Source organism: Daktulosphaira vitifoliae, unplaced genomic scaffold (assembly GCF_025091365.1).
Source record: "Daktulosphaira vitifoliae isolate Bord-2020 unplaced genomic scaffold, ASM2509136v1 Scaffold_2, whole genome shotgun sequence".
NCBI classification, from domain to species: Eukaryota; Metazoa; Arthropoda; class Insecta; order Hemiptera; family Phylloxeridae; genus Daktulosphaira; species Daktulosphaira vitifoliae.
In genome coordinates this window covers 8,599,849-8,613,829 of record NW_026099573.1, presented here as the reverse complement: position 1 = coordinate 8,613,829, position 13,981 = coordinate 8,599,849, and the positions used below count along the sequence as shown (strand labels likewise).

Genomic DNA, 13,981 nt, shown 5'->3' with positions numbered 1-13,981 from the left:
GTAAAAGCCGACGATAATATTTACCGCGGTAGAGCGCGATCGCTTTCGGTTTACGAATGCGAATCACTCGGTCGAGGGCACCTTCGTTTGCCGGGCGACGGGTTCCGTTCGACAATCGAAGTCGCGTCGCGTCCGTCTCTCAGGCGGCCAAAGACCAGCGATAATCCGTGCTGGATCAGGGGTAGGTCGCTTTGGCAGCACTCGATTAAAAAGCGATAGGGGGAAAATATATATATATATTTATTCATTCGTTCATTCATTTGTTATTATTTTATAAAATCAAATGATATGTTGGATATATTTGTATTCGAGTGTAATAATGTCGACTTCCTTTATAGAATAAGTATCGATCATTTCGATTAGCCTACTGGCGATATTATTTCAACGTGATATATCATTAAAAATAGTAACTGTACAAATAAAAAAATAATAATAATTGGTGCGTATCGCACACTACAATGATTATAGAAATATATTCGCGATGAATCCGAATGAAACACACAATGGCGAACGAGATAAAGGCAAGTTGACGTTAAATACCACGAAAAATAATGATCAAATAATACATTTATACATACATACATATACTCATTGCAACAATTGATTTACCGGTATTAACGTTGGACAGTCGATACGTGTATAGAGTCCATTGTAAACATATACGAGTAGGTAAATTATTATANTGGCGAACGAGATAAAGGCAAGTTGACGTTAAATACCACGAAAAATAATGATCAAATAATACATTTATACATACATACATATATAGACTCATTGCAACAATTGATTTACCGGTATTAACGTTGGACAGTCGATACGTGTATAGAGTCCATCGTAAACATATACGAGTAGGTAAATTATTATGGGAAATCGTAATCATAAGTGACATTCGACAGAGCGCTTGGAACATAACGTTACGTACGTCGTCACGTAATTAAAATCATAGTTGTAATTAGAACCCAATCAAACGACGACGATCAAAATATGCGTTTCGAAACGTCTCTATTGTTCCTTTGGTCGTCATTGGAAATGGTAACGTTTTCGTGGAATTCACGAGTGCTGGTAAGTCGTCGTGGGCAGCACCGCCGACGTGCTTTCACATCGTGTGGGGTGCTTTAAAAATTGTCGGATCGTTTTTTTTCTCTTTCCTTAGGACCGTTTGGCAGTGCATAGAGGCAGCAGAGTGGCGGTTCGGTTCGATAAATTCGAATGGGCCATAAACAACGAGTACGGACGCGTGAACCAAGTTTACGTCAGTCAATCGAACGGATCCGATCTCGGCAACGTGGCAATGACATTCGATTTCGAATTCGTCCTACAGCAAGTGCGTCCTCAGGCAATGTCTTATCATTTATATATAAATATAACGTTTTATTTTTCCATCGTAGTTGACTGTAGAAATATTCAAGTGTAAAGAGCATTACATAGATTGTGTGAATTACAGAAGTTTTGGATTCACGCGGTTTTGTGGACACGAAAATGCCATACTACTTTTCATCAAGTTGGGATACGTCGACCGCGAGTTGTCGTGCACAATCAAACAGGTAAGGCCGTGTTGGTTCCCTTTGGATTTTGTCATTTATTAGTCGGTCTGAATCACCCGCGTATGTTTTTCTCTCGTCCCAGGGACTCTACACGGTGAAGAATGTAACGTTGAACGTGGACAACGTGGTCGGACCGTTTGCGCTTTCGCTTGAAAAGTGGTGGGAGAAAACGTGGATATGGAACATTACGTTTTTCGCCGACGACGACGCGTTCATCATGCGGTCCAACGGACAACTCCGATTTCTGATGCTGAAGAGGAGTAGGAGTAACGGCGGTCCGGCCGCACCAGTAGTCGGCGGCGCTCATTGATTTTTTTTTTTAGCTTCGATGCGAAGCCGAATAGTTATTAATTTTACTATGGTATGTGTGTGTTTTTTTTGTTCATTATATTTTATTAGTGTGTTTTTATTTGCATAAAAAATAATTAAATACAATGTGATGATCGACACAATTTTGTTCGGATCGAATGAAAAATTAAAAATCAAACCGATTCGGTTAGATAAATGCATGCGGGTTTAGTGAAAAAAAAAAAAACTTTATTTTATTTATCTATTTTATTTGTTTTCGTACCCAATTTACAAGCGTAAACGTAGTGATGGGTTTGGAAACACAATAAAAAATTCTAATACTGTTTCGATTTCATACAGTGCTTGACTGTACAATGACACGATGCACAACAGTTATATAGTGTTACGCGTATAAAATATAGTTATTCTATAATAGTTTGTATACGACTCGAAGACGTCATGTTTCTGGGAGATTTAGGATATTCATTGGACAAGGAATTCTAAAACGTACGATCCTTTTTACAAAAAAAAAAAAATTGTGAAATTAATTTTAAGTGCATATAAATCTGAACTCGATCCGCGATTGACAATAAGTGTCGATTACCATCAGTAGACTGTTGTAGAATTATTGTAAAAATTATCCTAGTTACAAAATAGAGGTTCATGTGTCGGGCAAGTGGAACTGATCGAAAAGGGCATAGAGACACAGTGTGTCTACGTAGCTATTTTTTTGACTAAACGTACTCTTGTCTTCCTGTACCCCGTCCGAGTGTCGACGTCAAGGACTTGCGAAACACCGGTCCAAAATAACCTTCTTGGACGGGCAATTTTCTTTATCGAATCCCCCCCCACACGACCACAATCAGCGCGCGCGAAACATGAACGAAAAACGTTCAACTGACAGACCAGACGGACCACCCGACTACCATCAGTCAGGGCTCCGCGAGCCGCAGAGCCCGGTGTCTTTCGTGAGTGGTCCGAGTGCAGCGTCCCCGAGGGATCGCTGACGGGGTCATTTACGCAAGGGGTCCGCGTATAACCGACCTAGCCCCGTCCGGGTTTGTTCCCTCGGCGATAACGAGAAGCGGTTGGGTTTGTCAATGACCGATCCATATATTTTACTTAAAATTTTCCTCTCAAATACTTCTAGTCTCTGTTATTCAGCTTTTCTCAATGACCACGTCTCACAACCGTACAGGTTAATAAGTCGTAATAATGTCATACAAATAGATGGTCCTAGATTTTAGTACTTTTTCTAATCCATAGTTTCCCTTATTAGCTAGTTAATTCTCGACAAAATCTCTGTCTTAAGTTCATTATCTTGAGTATTAATAGATCCCAGATATTTAAATTGTGATAATTTCTAAATGTATGTCCTTCTAACTCAATATGTTGTTCCAGTCCATAATAACTGTTACTTCGGCTATAAGACAGAATATTTGACAATCAAGTATTCCGTCTTATCATTGTTAACAGTTAATCCCTCTTTCTCCGAGAAATTTATAAGTTTTTTTCCTAAACTTTTTATCGTCTCGATATCATCTCCTAAGAGTGCAATATCGTCCGCATATCCTAAGAGTCCTATTATTATCGGTCCCACCGCAATTCCTTCCAAAACGTTCATTCTCGTACTATTTTTTCCAGTACTGTGCGTGCCCTTGCCAAAGGTCTGCTATCATGCTCACAGGCTGTAGTGTTGTACTTTCTATCCTAACTTATATATCCATCTGGTTGATGCTGGCTCCAATAATGTTTACAATTTTACTTGGGAATCTAAATTCTTTGAGCACATTAATAGGCTTTCTCTATGGATACAATCATGAGATTTTTCAAAGTCCAAAAACAATATCTGTAAATCCTTATATATTCCCACCTTTTTTGGAGGATCTGTCTTATTACAAAAATCTGATCCGTTGTAAATCTATTAGGCCTAAATCCTCCCTGATAGTCTTCTAGTAAAGATTCTGCTACGGGTCTTACTCTGTCGAATATACAATATGCTAGGACTTTATATGTTGTATCTTGTAATTCTATACCCCTATAATTACTACATTCTTGTGAATCATTTTTTTTTTTTTTGTGAATAAGACATTAATGTAGTGCTCCTTCGGAAGTCTTTCTTCATGCCAAATACTCTCTATAATACTATGTATTTTAGCTTCGAAGCGAAGCTGAGAAGGTATTGGTTTTACTAAGATGTGTTTTTTTTTGTGTCTGTTACCACTTTTTCTCAGCTCTCACCGAACCGATTTCTTTCAATGATACGTCAAAAAATCACAAATCGTATCTAGTCGAAGACATTAACCTCAAAAACTGAAAAAATTCCCTCGTTCCCTGTAAATGGGGGAAACCTCCAAAAAAATTACAAATTTAAAAATCGCTAATTTTCGAAATTTTTCAATTTTTTTTACTAAAAACTGCCGTAACTTTTTCAAAAATGAACAAATCAATATAATTTTTTTTATAAATGTTTGATGTCTTTACCTATCATTTGGTATATTTTTTTTGTAAATCTGACCCTTTATCTGCCCACAGAGTGGGATTTAAAATGACAACTTTTTCACAAAAAATTAACTTTTTCAACTTAACTTTTGAAAATGTTCCGGAAGGTCTGACACTTTTATATATATCTTAAATTAAAGCTTATGTAATATACTTTAATTAAAAAAAAAAAGATTTGACCTATAGACTTGTCTTCGTGGTGAAAATGGCTACCAAATGCTATTTTTGTGTGAAAATTCTCGATTTTATAATTTACATTTTTTACTTTATATGCTATAACTTTTTAAAAAATGTATGGATCAACATAATTTTTTTATGAGAAGTAGTTTTTATATACATACTTTATTTTTAAATCGGACTATTTCTCTATATACGAGGGGGCTTCAAATATAAAAAATGCATATAGAATGTAGAACTTTTTCAACTTAACTTTTCAAAATGTTCCGGAAGGTCTGACACTTTTATATATATCGTAAATTAAAGCTTATGTTATATACTTTTATATAAAAAAAAAATTTGACCTCTGGACTTGTCTTCATGGTGAAAATGGCTACCGAATATAGCATTCGGTAGCCATTTCGATAGCCAATCGAGAATTATCACACGAATATAGCATTCGTGTGATAATTCTCGATTTTATTTTTTATATTTTTAACTTTATATGCTATAACTTATTGAAAAGTGTATGGATCAACATAATTTTTTTATGAGAAATAATATTTTTTAATTATCCCTTTTTCATTCGACATACTTTAATTTAATCAGGATATTAATAAGGAACTAGCAGATCATGTAGCTTTTGGAATAATCCACAAATTTTTTAAAATTAAACACTATCTAAAGATTTGCATCGAATCGTTTTTTTTTTATAGTGATTTTAATCACTGTCAGATATCATTATACTTGATCCATCTATGCCACGTCACCACTGTGCCGCGACCTCCCTGTGCTGGGTTTTTTTTATTTATTGTTCCCTTATCCAGGTTTTAAGTACTTCACCTTGGATTCCGTCTTTCTCAAGAATTATATGGTTATTTAGCCTGTTATGTTGTTGTACTATTTCCTCTTTGCTTGAGTACAGACAATTAGGTTCCGTCGGGATTCATGCAAATGTTTCAACTGGGTTTTCATAATTAGGTAATAATCCAAAATACTGTCTCCATTTTTCCAATTATTTTCCTTGTTCTGTTACTAGAGAACTATCGTTATTTTTAAGGAACTTGTTACGTTTTTTGTACCCTCCTCTAATTGAATTTATCTAGTGGTATAGTTGTCGAGTTCTATTCATTCTATGGTCAATCTCAACTCCTCTAATACATCTATTGTATATTTCCATATTTCACATCTAAATATAATACTTTGGTTTCTTTTTGGCATTTTTTGTATACCATAACTTTCTCTGTGGTCGTTGAGCAATTGAGTCCTGGCTTCTGTCCTTCTATGAAATGCTTTCTTGCAGGAGTTGTTAAACCACAGTTTCCTTTTTCTCTTTTTTTGGCTATTACTGTGTCTGAGACCGTTTTTATAGCATCCTTAACCTCTTTTCATTTAGTATCGATTCTCTCTTCTTGATTTATGTTTAAACTATTCATTGTTTCATGTAATTGTTGCTTGAAAAATCCACATATATTGGTATCCTTTAACTTATTCACGTCATTACTGTTCACTAATGCTCCTTTTCTAGATATCATTTCCTTGAGTTTTACCTTCAGATTTCCTTTAACTTGGTAGTGGTCTGAATCACATTTAGCTCTTCTGACTGTTTTGACATCGTGTACACAATTTTTGAACCTATTATTAATTAGAACATGGTCTATTTGATTGATATATCGACCATTCGGTGCCTTTCATGTATCCTTATAGATATCTTTATGAGAGAACATTGTACACTTCACAATACTCTCCTTCACCACTTACAAAATCTTTAAGTCTGAGTCTTTTCTCACTAGTTATATTATGAAGGCTATGGTTACCAATCGTTGACCTAAATATGTTCTACTTCCTTAACTTGGCATTAATGTCTTCTAGAAATATCCTAATTCTACTTCTTGAGATATTATTTAGCGTATGTTCCAATTTATCATAGAATTCGTCCTTCTCCTCTTGTATTTTCTCTTCCTAGGGTGCATGCCCACTCACGAATGTGATATCGGAATATTGCGCTTCTATTATTAGCACTGATATCCTTGGGTTAATGCTTTTGAATTGTCTTACTGAAAGTACTTAGTTTTTTTTGTACTACGAGGTCCATTCCAAATTGACGATTTTTATTACATTCACCATAAAATATCGTTGTCTTGAATATCTATCGTTAAATATTAAGTTTATTGTAAGAAAAATGTATACATAAAGGTAGATTTTAGGGGTACTTTCGAAAGAAATGGGAATCTATTTTTATTTTCTTACTAGAAAATGTTGAACGGTCTAAATAAATTTTTGCCTGGCCCATAACTAGTTTTATATTATTACTTTTTAAATTATTAGCACTTAAAGATTTAGAAAAGATAGGAGCGGTGTAATATTTAGCAACGCCAATTTTAATGTGTTATTACTTTTTGAGTTGTTATAATTTTTGGTTATTGGTAGGTGGGTTGCTCAATGTAGAATAACTCCAGTTTGTACGTTATGGTAAAAATAAAGTGTACGAATAATATAATAGATAATTTAATATGTGGATAACTAATTGACATTTCTATAACAGTCGTTTAAAGTTTAGAAACTAATTTACAAACATTATTATCACTATAGCTTAATTAAGCTGTTATATACATCACATGACATTTTATATCTTCAAAATTTTAAGTTAAATGAAAATACCTTTCTATAGAAAGTTTAATTAGTTTAAACAAGTAAGGCTAGTTCATATTTTGTAAAGATACCAACTGTATAACCTGTCAGGATAATTTTAAGTTAAACCATAATTGACTAATGCTTAGATGTCTAATTTTCTTTGCACATTTAAAAATTAAAAAAAAAAACCAAAACAATTTAACATTGTACATCATAAATATAAAGCGTACATGATGATTATTATACATTAAATTATAGGCAAAATATAAACTTTAAATTAAGCCCGATCTCATTAAAATTTGGATTTCTGGCCTGACAATGTCTTAATTTAAGTTCGATAAAAAAAAAAAAGCCGAGATTTATTAATATAAATGATCTAAATAGTGTTTAAATAAAAACGTTTGATGATTTATTTTTAAATTTTTGATTTATAAAACTTAAATTAATTTTGTATATCACTTAATGTTATAATCAAACATAATTTTGTATATATTAAACATTTTATAGCTAGATGATTGACATTTATGTCTGCTGCGTTCATCATAAAAAAAAAGAACTATATTGCCTTTATTTTGACATGAATTATATACCTAAGTAACTGCTGTGCTATTAAAATAACATATGCATTTTTCATACATTACAAAAATACCAATTTTTTTAAGATCTGATCTCCAGATCTCTAGCCTTTGATTAATTTCTTCCCTATTTTCTCTCATTAATACTATATCGTCAGCCAACAACACGCACCACAGTACCTCTCCTTGTATTTAAAAAAATAATTAAACACATTTATTTTTTTTTAATTTTATATTGAATTTATAATAGAAAATATTTTTATATTTATTCAATATCTTTGGGATTAATTTTATTTCGAAGATAATATTGTTTCATCATATTATTTTCATAAGAGTTTAGTTTTTTTCGATAAAAAAAACTTCTTTCAATGTCTTCCATTAATGGCGTTTCAATATTGTTTATCAACTCATTTATAATCCATGGAAGCTGATACTTAAAAGAATCGAATATTTTACTAATATCAATTATTAAATATTTATCTACATAATGTTGGGGTCGAAGATAAAAAAATCTGGCTATAATTTCGCATTCAGTAGTATGAGTAGGAGTAATAACATTTTTTCGGATACGAATTAATTCTTCTTCTCTTGATAATCCAGGTTTAATGTACGATTCCACCCATTCATCAATCTCTGAAAAAAGTAATTTTAATCAGATTTATGTAAATGGTTCTAATTTCTACTTTTTTATTTTTAATTTGAAAAACTCATTTAACTATATGCAAAATAACATTAAAAATAAGAACAAAAATATTTTAGCTTAATTAAATTGTAAAAATATACAAAAATATACAATTATACTGTTTTATTAACTTAATATCATTAGCTATTATAGAAAAATGATAAAAAATTAATTAAGTTAATCTATCAATTAATAAATGAATTAATTAATTAATTAGTTTAAAATGCTCATTCAAAATTATCAGCTTTTAATACATTTTGTTGTTTTATGCATCAAAAGAACCCGATTTAATTTAATTTATCACACTAGTGTTAAAATTTTGAAAACATCGCCTCAATTTTAAACATTTTAACAAATACCTAAAGATTACACTACTATAAAAAATTGTATTTTTAACATTTTTTTTTCTGCATTTTAAAAATATAATAACTTTTTTTGAAACCACTGATTAATTACTATCACATATCATATATACTTGTCCCAAATACACTGTGACCCTAATATTCTTGGTTTTATTTTCATACATACCTTCTAATGATGGGTAACGATATAGAGCTATAGTAAAAAAAAATTAATACATATCTGTTACTATCAAATATTTCTCTTTAAGCACTCCTTAAATATTAAAATATATTTTAGACGTTGTATATTTATTTACAAATATATTTGGTATATACCAGGACTTGGTATTACCAAGTGTAAAAGCTTATATTTGCTGTATTTTTAGTAAAAACCCATATTTTTATGATGGAAAACAAAAAAGTTTATCCAAAGTATTTTACTCACTTACATTTCCACCGTCTCTCGGACAATTTATGAAGATAACATGGCAAAAATATTTCTATTCTTTTGAGACTAACTAATCATCAAACCATTTTTAAATATCGGATTTTATAGATTTAAAGTACTATAAAATGAGCCATTGATATTTTTGACATTCGTTCCTTTTTTCACGCTAATTTCAGTGAATTAACAATTTATTAATAGTTGAGTATTGAAAAGTTTAACAGATAAAAGATTTGTTGGAAATAACTGCCACATTTCAAATGGAAACCTAAATAAGGAATAATGTAGGAATTATTTCTGTCGCAAACTGTAGTAGATGACATCCTGATGATTCAACTAAAACTTTTGCATTTTCTGTCTGAAACAATTTGGTCTTCGGAGAAACCTTGATGTTTAGCTTAGATTGACAACGATTATTTAAGTTTAGAATTTTCTTGTATTTTATTTTATTTTCTTAATCTTATTCAATGAATCTATTTTTTATCACCTGTTACAATGCGATAAAGGAATGACTTATTTTTATATCCAACGAGCAAGATTTCGCATGTGATATGGCGTTATTCTAATTTTTTATCATTCAATTTATGTGGTGTTAATTTTTTGATTTTTAAACGTTTCCAATTGTACATAAACGTATATAAATGACTGGTTGAATAACATTCAAATGTGTCAGCAAGAATTTTTTGGTAGCTGCCAACATTCCTAGATCGATTTTTATGGCTTTAATCATTCAGGTAAAAATTGCCATCTTTGAACCAACGAAACCAAACTATACACATAGTTTTCATTAAAGTGTGGTTGCCATTAACCTCCTTAATATTAATTTGGAATTTGACAGCTGATTTTATTAAATTAAATTAGAAAAGCAAATTTTTTCACATATGATCTTTTTCCTTTTAATAAAAATACATTTTTATTAAAAGGAAAAATGTATAATACTCTATGAAATTGTTTACAATGAGCACTCAATAATATTGGCAAATATCCATCTAATAAAATAAAATATACTGCTTGTTCATGCTATCTTAATATGCTCACTGTTTTAATTATGTTTAAACAGCAAATTTAAGCTTATATACCTTATTTACTTTGTAAGTGACAGAAATATGATATGTTTTTCAGTGGTGTATATATTTATTATAATATGTACAAAATAAGTTACATAAATGTTGAATACTTACAAGCTTTTAGAAAAATAATTCATAAAAAAAAAAAAAAAAATTATTTTAAATATAACACATATTTTTCTATTATTAAACAAATAAACTTAAATAAAATTATTAATTTTTGAATTATTTGAAATTATTATTCGATCGATTTATAGGTAAACATAAATATCATAGATATTTACCTATTTTTCATAGAAATGATTTCAAATATAATTGCGATCATATAATTTGTTAACTTTGAGAATTATTTTCGAATAATTTTCAAAACTGACATTAAAAAAAAAAATGAAGTGATTTATGAAATGTTTTGATGCAAATATTTATAACAATACATAAATAACAAAATTAATCTTGAACGTAGTTAGACACATTACCAAAAGTTATTTCTGCTCTACATAAAGGACAAATTGAATTTTCTTTTATCCATGGGGTAAGACATTCCTGACAGAACATGTGTTTACATGAAAGTAACCAAATAACTGTATCTAGATCATCCTGACAAATTGAACAAGCTAAAAAATAAAAATAGTACTTATGTTATTAAAATATTATATCTATTATAATTTTTTCTCTTGATATTAGTATACCGAATATAGAAAAGATCTCTTTTCTTTAATAGTTTTATAATAATTCTATTCGTAATTTCATAAAAGATATTACGGTAAAATTTGATCTGAATAACTCACTTTTTTAATTAGTGTCGAAATTTGCTCATGTGAGTAGTTTATTAAGATTTTTCCAAAATCTTATAATTTTAGTTAAACAATATTAAATTAGGTAATAAATGGTGGTCTATTTCGGATGAAACTATGGTAAAGAGGTTTACTTTAGAATTCATGTTAATTTCGTGGAATGGTTATTGACCAAATTTTGAAAAAAATTCAATAATAATAAGAAGTAAAATAGTGAAATCTTAATTTGATAATTATACCATGTATTTTATAATATTTATTTTGTTCTAATTATAATTTTTGTAATTTGTAAAATTAAATCCATACATACTCGTTTGGTTATCCAATTCTAAAATAATATTTATATTTTAATACTATACATTGCTATAAAACTTTTTTATGAGTTACTTGAATACTTTACCATTTGTAATAGTTGAATAGAGTATCAAAAATATGACGAAAGAAATAAAAAACTCTAAATAACTCTAAATAAATAAAAGTGAACAGTTTTTTAATCGTAAAATAAAATTGTTAAGATAACACGTACCATTTTTATTTTTTTTCCAAAATTAATCAATTCTAAATCATTTCTAATATTGAATTTCAACTCAAATTTACTAAACTTATGATAGTATACTAAAATAAATGTTTGAACCTCTTTGTTTTTATTAGTACTATGTGAAAAATATTTTCAAAGTTCTGCAGTAGGAGTATGATATTTTGAGTAACCTATAATATTTAAAATGTTTAAATATTTTTCATATAAAAATATTAATTTGTTCAATTAAATTAAATGTAACACGTGAATACATAAATTAAAATTGCAGCTTAGATATTGTTTGATCGTTCAAATTATTATAAGATTAGTAATATTCACAAATGGTATTCACTCGTCTCCCTTACCCAATCTAAGTATACAGATGTTTGTTGTTTGAACAAACGAGTGAAATTTTTCTATAAATAAAATATAGTAAAATATCATAAATTAGGATTGGTAACTTAGTGTGTGATAGAAGCCAATTGAACAATTGTCATACGCCAAATGTGAATACATCATTGTTTTAAACGTCATATAATACACACGGTTGTTTTTTTGTCAAACTCACAAAAAAACTGTACTAAAAGAAATATTGTAAAAATACAATTATTGTCATTTTGAATTTTAGAGCTTAATTTAAAATTTTTCAAAAAACTTCAAAACAAAAAAAAGAAAAAAATTTCGGACTTTATTTTGTCTTTACGGTGAAAATGACTACCAAATGCTGTTTTTGTGTGAAAATTCTCGATTTTATATTTTATATTTTATATTTGTCTGTTATAATTTTTCCTCAGCTCTCACCGTATCGATTTCTTATCTAGTCGAAAACTTTACTCTCCGAAATTAAAAAAAATTCCCTCGTTCCCGTAAATGGGAAAAATCTCCAAGAAATTTGACATATTTTTTTTATAAGTCTGACCCTTACCTGCCCACAGGGAGGGATTCAAAATGACAATTTAAAAAAAAAATTAAATTTTTCAATTTAACTTTTGAAAGTATTCCGGAAATACTGACACTTTTATATATATATATCTTTAATTAAAGCTTACGTAATGTTCTTTAATAAAAGGGAAAAAAATTTAGAACTTTTTTTTGTCTTAATGGTGAAAATGGTTACTGTATTCAAATATACATTTTTTTTGTGTTAAAATTCTCGATTTTGTATTTAATTTTATTTAAAAATACCTTATAAAAGTTTTTGAGTTAGTTTGAGAAGCCCTATCACTGTAGTTTCCTTTTGTTTGAAGAAATTCCTTATTTATAGTAAAATTATTTTACTACGCGATTTTTTTTTTTCTTGTGGCTCTCGTTTATTTTCTCAGTTCTCATTTCACCAATTTTTGTTAACAATACATCAAATTATCACATAAATATCTAGTTAAAAATATTACCCTCAAAAATTGAAAAAATATTATTGTCAATTAAAAAGTTACTAAGCCCACATTTTCCATATAGACAATTATAATCATTTATTTCTAATGATTTTAAAGTATTTATTGTCGAATTAAGTTTGATATGATAACTATTTTCAACTTTATAATTATATAGTTTTTCTTTGTAATTTATTAATTTTTCAACTCTATTTGTGTGTGTTACTATCAGTCTATAATATTCCGAATTTTTTTGTAACATGTTGCTATACAAATCATAAATCTAAAAAAAAAAATAATTTTTAATATCACCTGAATTTAACGATGGATTTTTACAATTATAATCAAATTTTATAATACACTCAATGAGTATATATTTTTAACAGCATTTTGATTGGATTTTTTAGTTAAAGTAAATCATTAAAATTAATTAAGTTCTGAATATTTCATTTGTAGAATATTTTTAAACACCAAAAGTTACTTAGAAATGATTACTGTTTGTTTTTAATTATTTTTTTATCGTAATAAATAATTTCGAAATAAATATTAATAATTTCTATGTAACTCTTGATGTTTAAATAGATGTTACAATTGAAATATTCAGGACTATTTTTCTTACAGTATCCTATAGTTTTTAGCTAATTAGTAATAATATGAAATATTATTTGTAATAAAAAAAGTACAATTGCTGATTTGAAATTAGAACGAATAATTGAATAATAAAAGTATATTTTTGACTCTGATGAAAATTTTTTGAAGCCGTTTATTCATAATTAACAACAAATTATTATCTAAAAAGTTTTGTATCAATTTCATCAATTTTTATATACGTTTGCCATAAAAGTAATAACTACTTTTTTTTATAAATTCTTAGAAAAAATTACATTAGTAAATTATTTTAAATATCAATATCATACTAATTTAATTTCTATAATAGATATTTTATTTTATTCATATATTGTATTTCTAAATCAAAAAACTATTAATCAATTAATTTTGCTTTTGGTATAATCCACCAACTTCTTAAAATTAAACACTATTTACAGATATCATCTATACTCGTCCC

At 28.8% G+C, this 13,981-nt stretch overlaps 2 protein-coding genes across 2 annotated transcripts; one reads left to right on the top strand and one right to left on the bottom strand.

The window, feature by feature from the left end:
- The first annotated feature begins 758 nt into the window (after positions 1-758).
- On the top strand, positions 759-1,910 carry LOC126898466 (uncharacterized). The gene is made up of 4 exons (XM_050672505.1): positions 759-1,062; positions 1,154-1,324; positions 1,389-1,544; positions 1,627-1,910. Exons 1-4 carry the CDS (start codon positions 985-987, stop codon positions 1,852-1,854), a joined length of 633 nt encoding a protein of 210 aa, XP_050528462.1. The 5' UTR covers positions 759-984; the 3' UTR covers positions 1,855-1,910.
- A 6,021-nt stretch (positions 1,911-7,931) lies between these two features.
- Positions 7,932-11,698, bottom strand: LOC126898475 (uncharacterized). Its single transcript, XM_050672524.1, has 6 exons — positions 11,555-11,698; positions 11,429-11,492; positions 11,339-11,356; positions 10,711-10,848; positions 8,910-8,936; positions 7,932-8,332 (listed from the first exon to the last, which is right to left on the bottom strand). The coding sequence occupies exons 1-6, from the start codon at positions 11,555-11,557 to the stop codon at positions 7,965-7,967; spliced, it is 618 nt and encodes a 205-aa protein (XP_050528481.1). The 5' UTR covers positions 11,558-11,698; the 3' UTR covers positions 7,932-7,964.
- Between the last annotated feature and the right edge of the window lie 2,283 nt (positions 11,699-13,981).

Coding starts and splice junctions, on each gene's coding strand:
- LOC126898475 (XM_050672524.1), bottom strand. Junction 8,937..10,710: donor TAGAGCAGAAATAACTTTTG/GTAATGTGTCTA, acceptor TTTTTACTATAG/CTCTATATCGTTACCCATCA. Junction 8,333..8,909: donor TCGTTACCCATCATTAGAAG/GTATGTATGAAA, acceptor TACTTTTTTCAG/AGATTGATGAATGGGTGGAA.
- LOC126898466 (XM_050672505.1), top strand. CDS start 985: ATGCGTTTCGAAACGTCTCTATTGTTCCTTTGGTCGTCATTGGAAATG. Junction 1,325..1,388: donor TCGAATTCGTCCTACAGCAA/GTGCGTCCTCAG, acceptor TTTCCATCGTAG/TTGACTGTAGAAATATTCAA. Junction 1,545..1,626: donor TGTCGTGCACAATCAAACAG/GTAAGGCCGTGT, acceptor CTCTCGTCCCAG/GGACTCTACACGGTGAAGAA.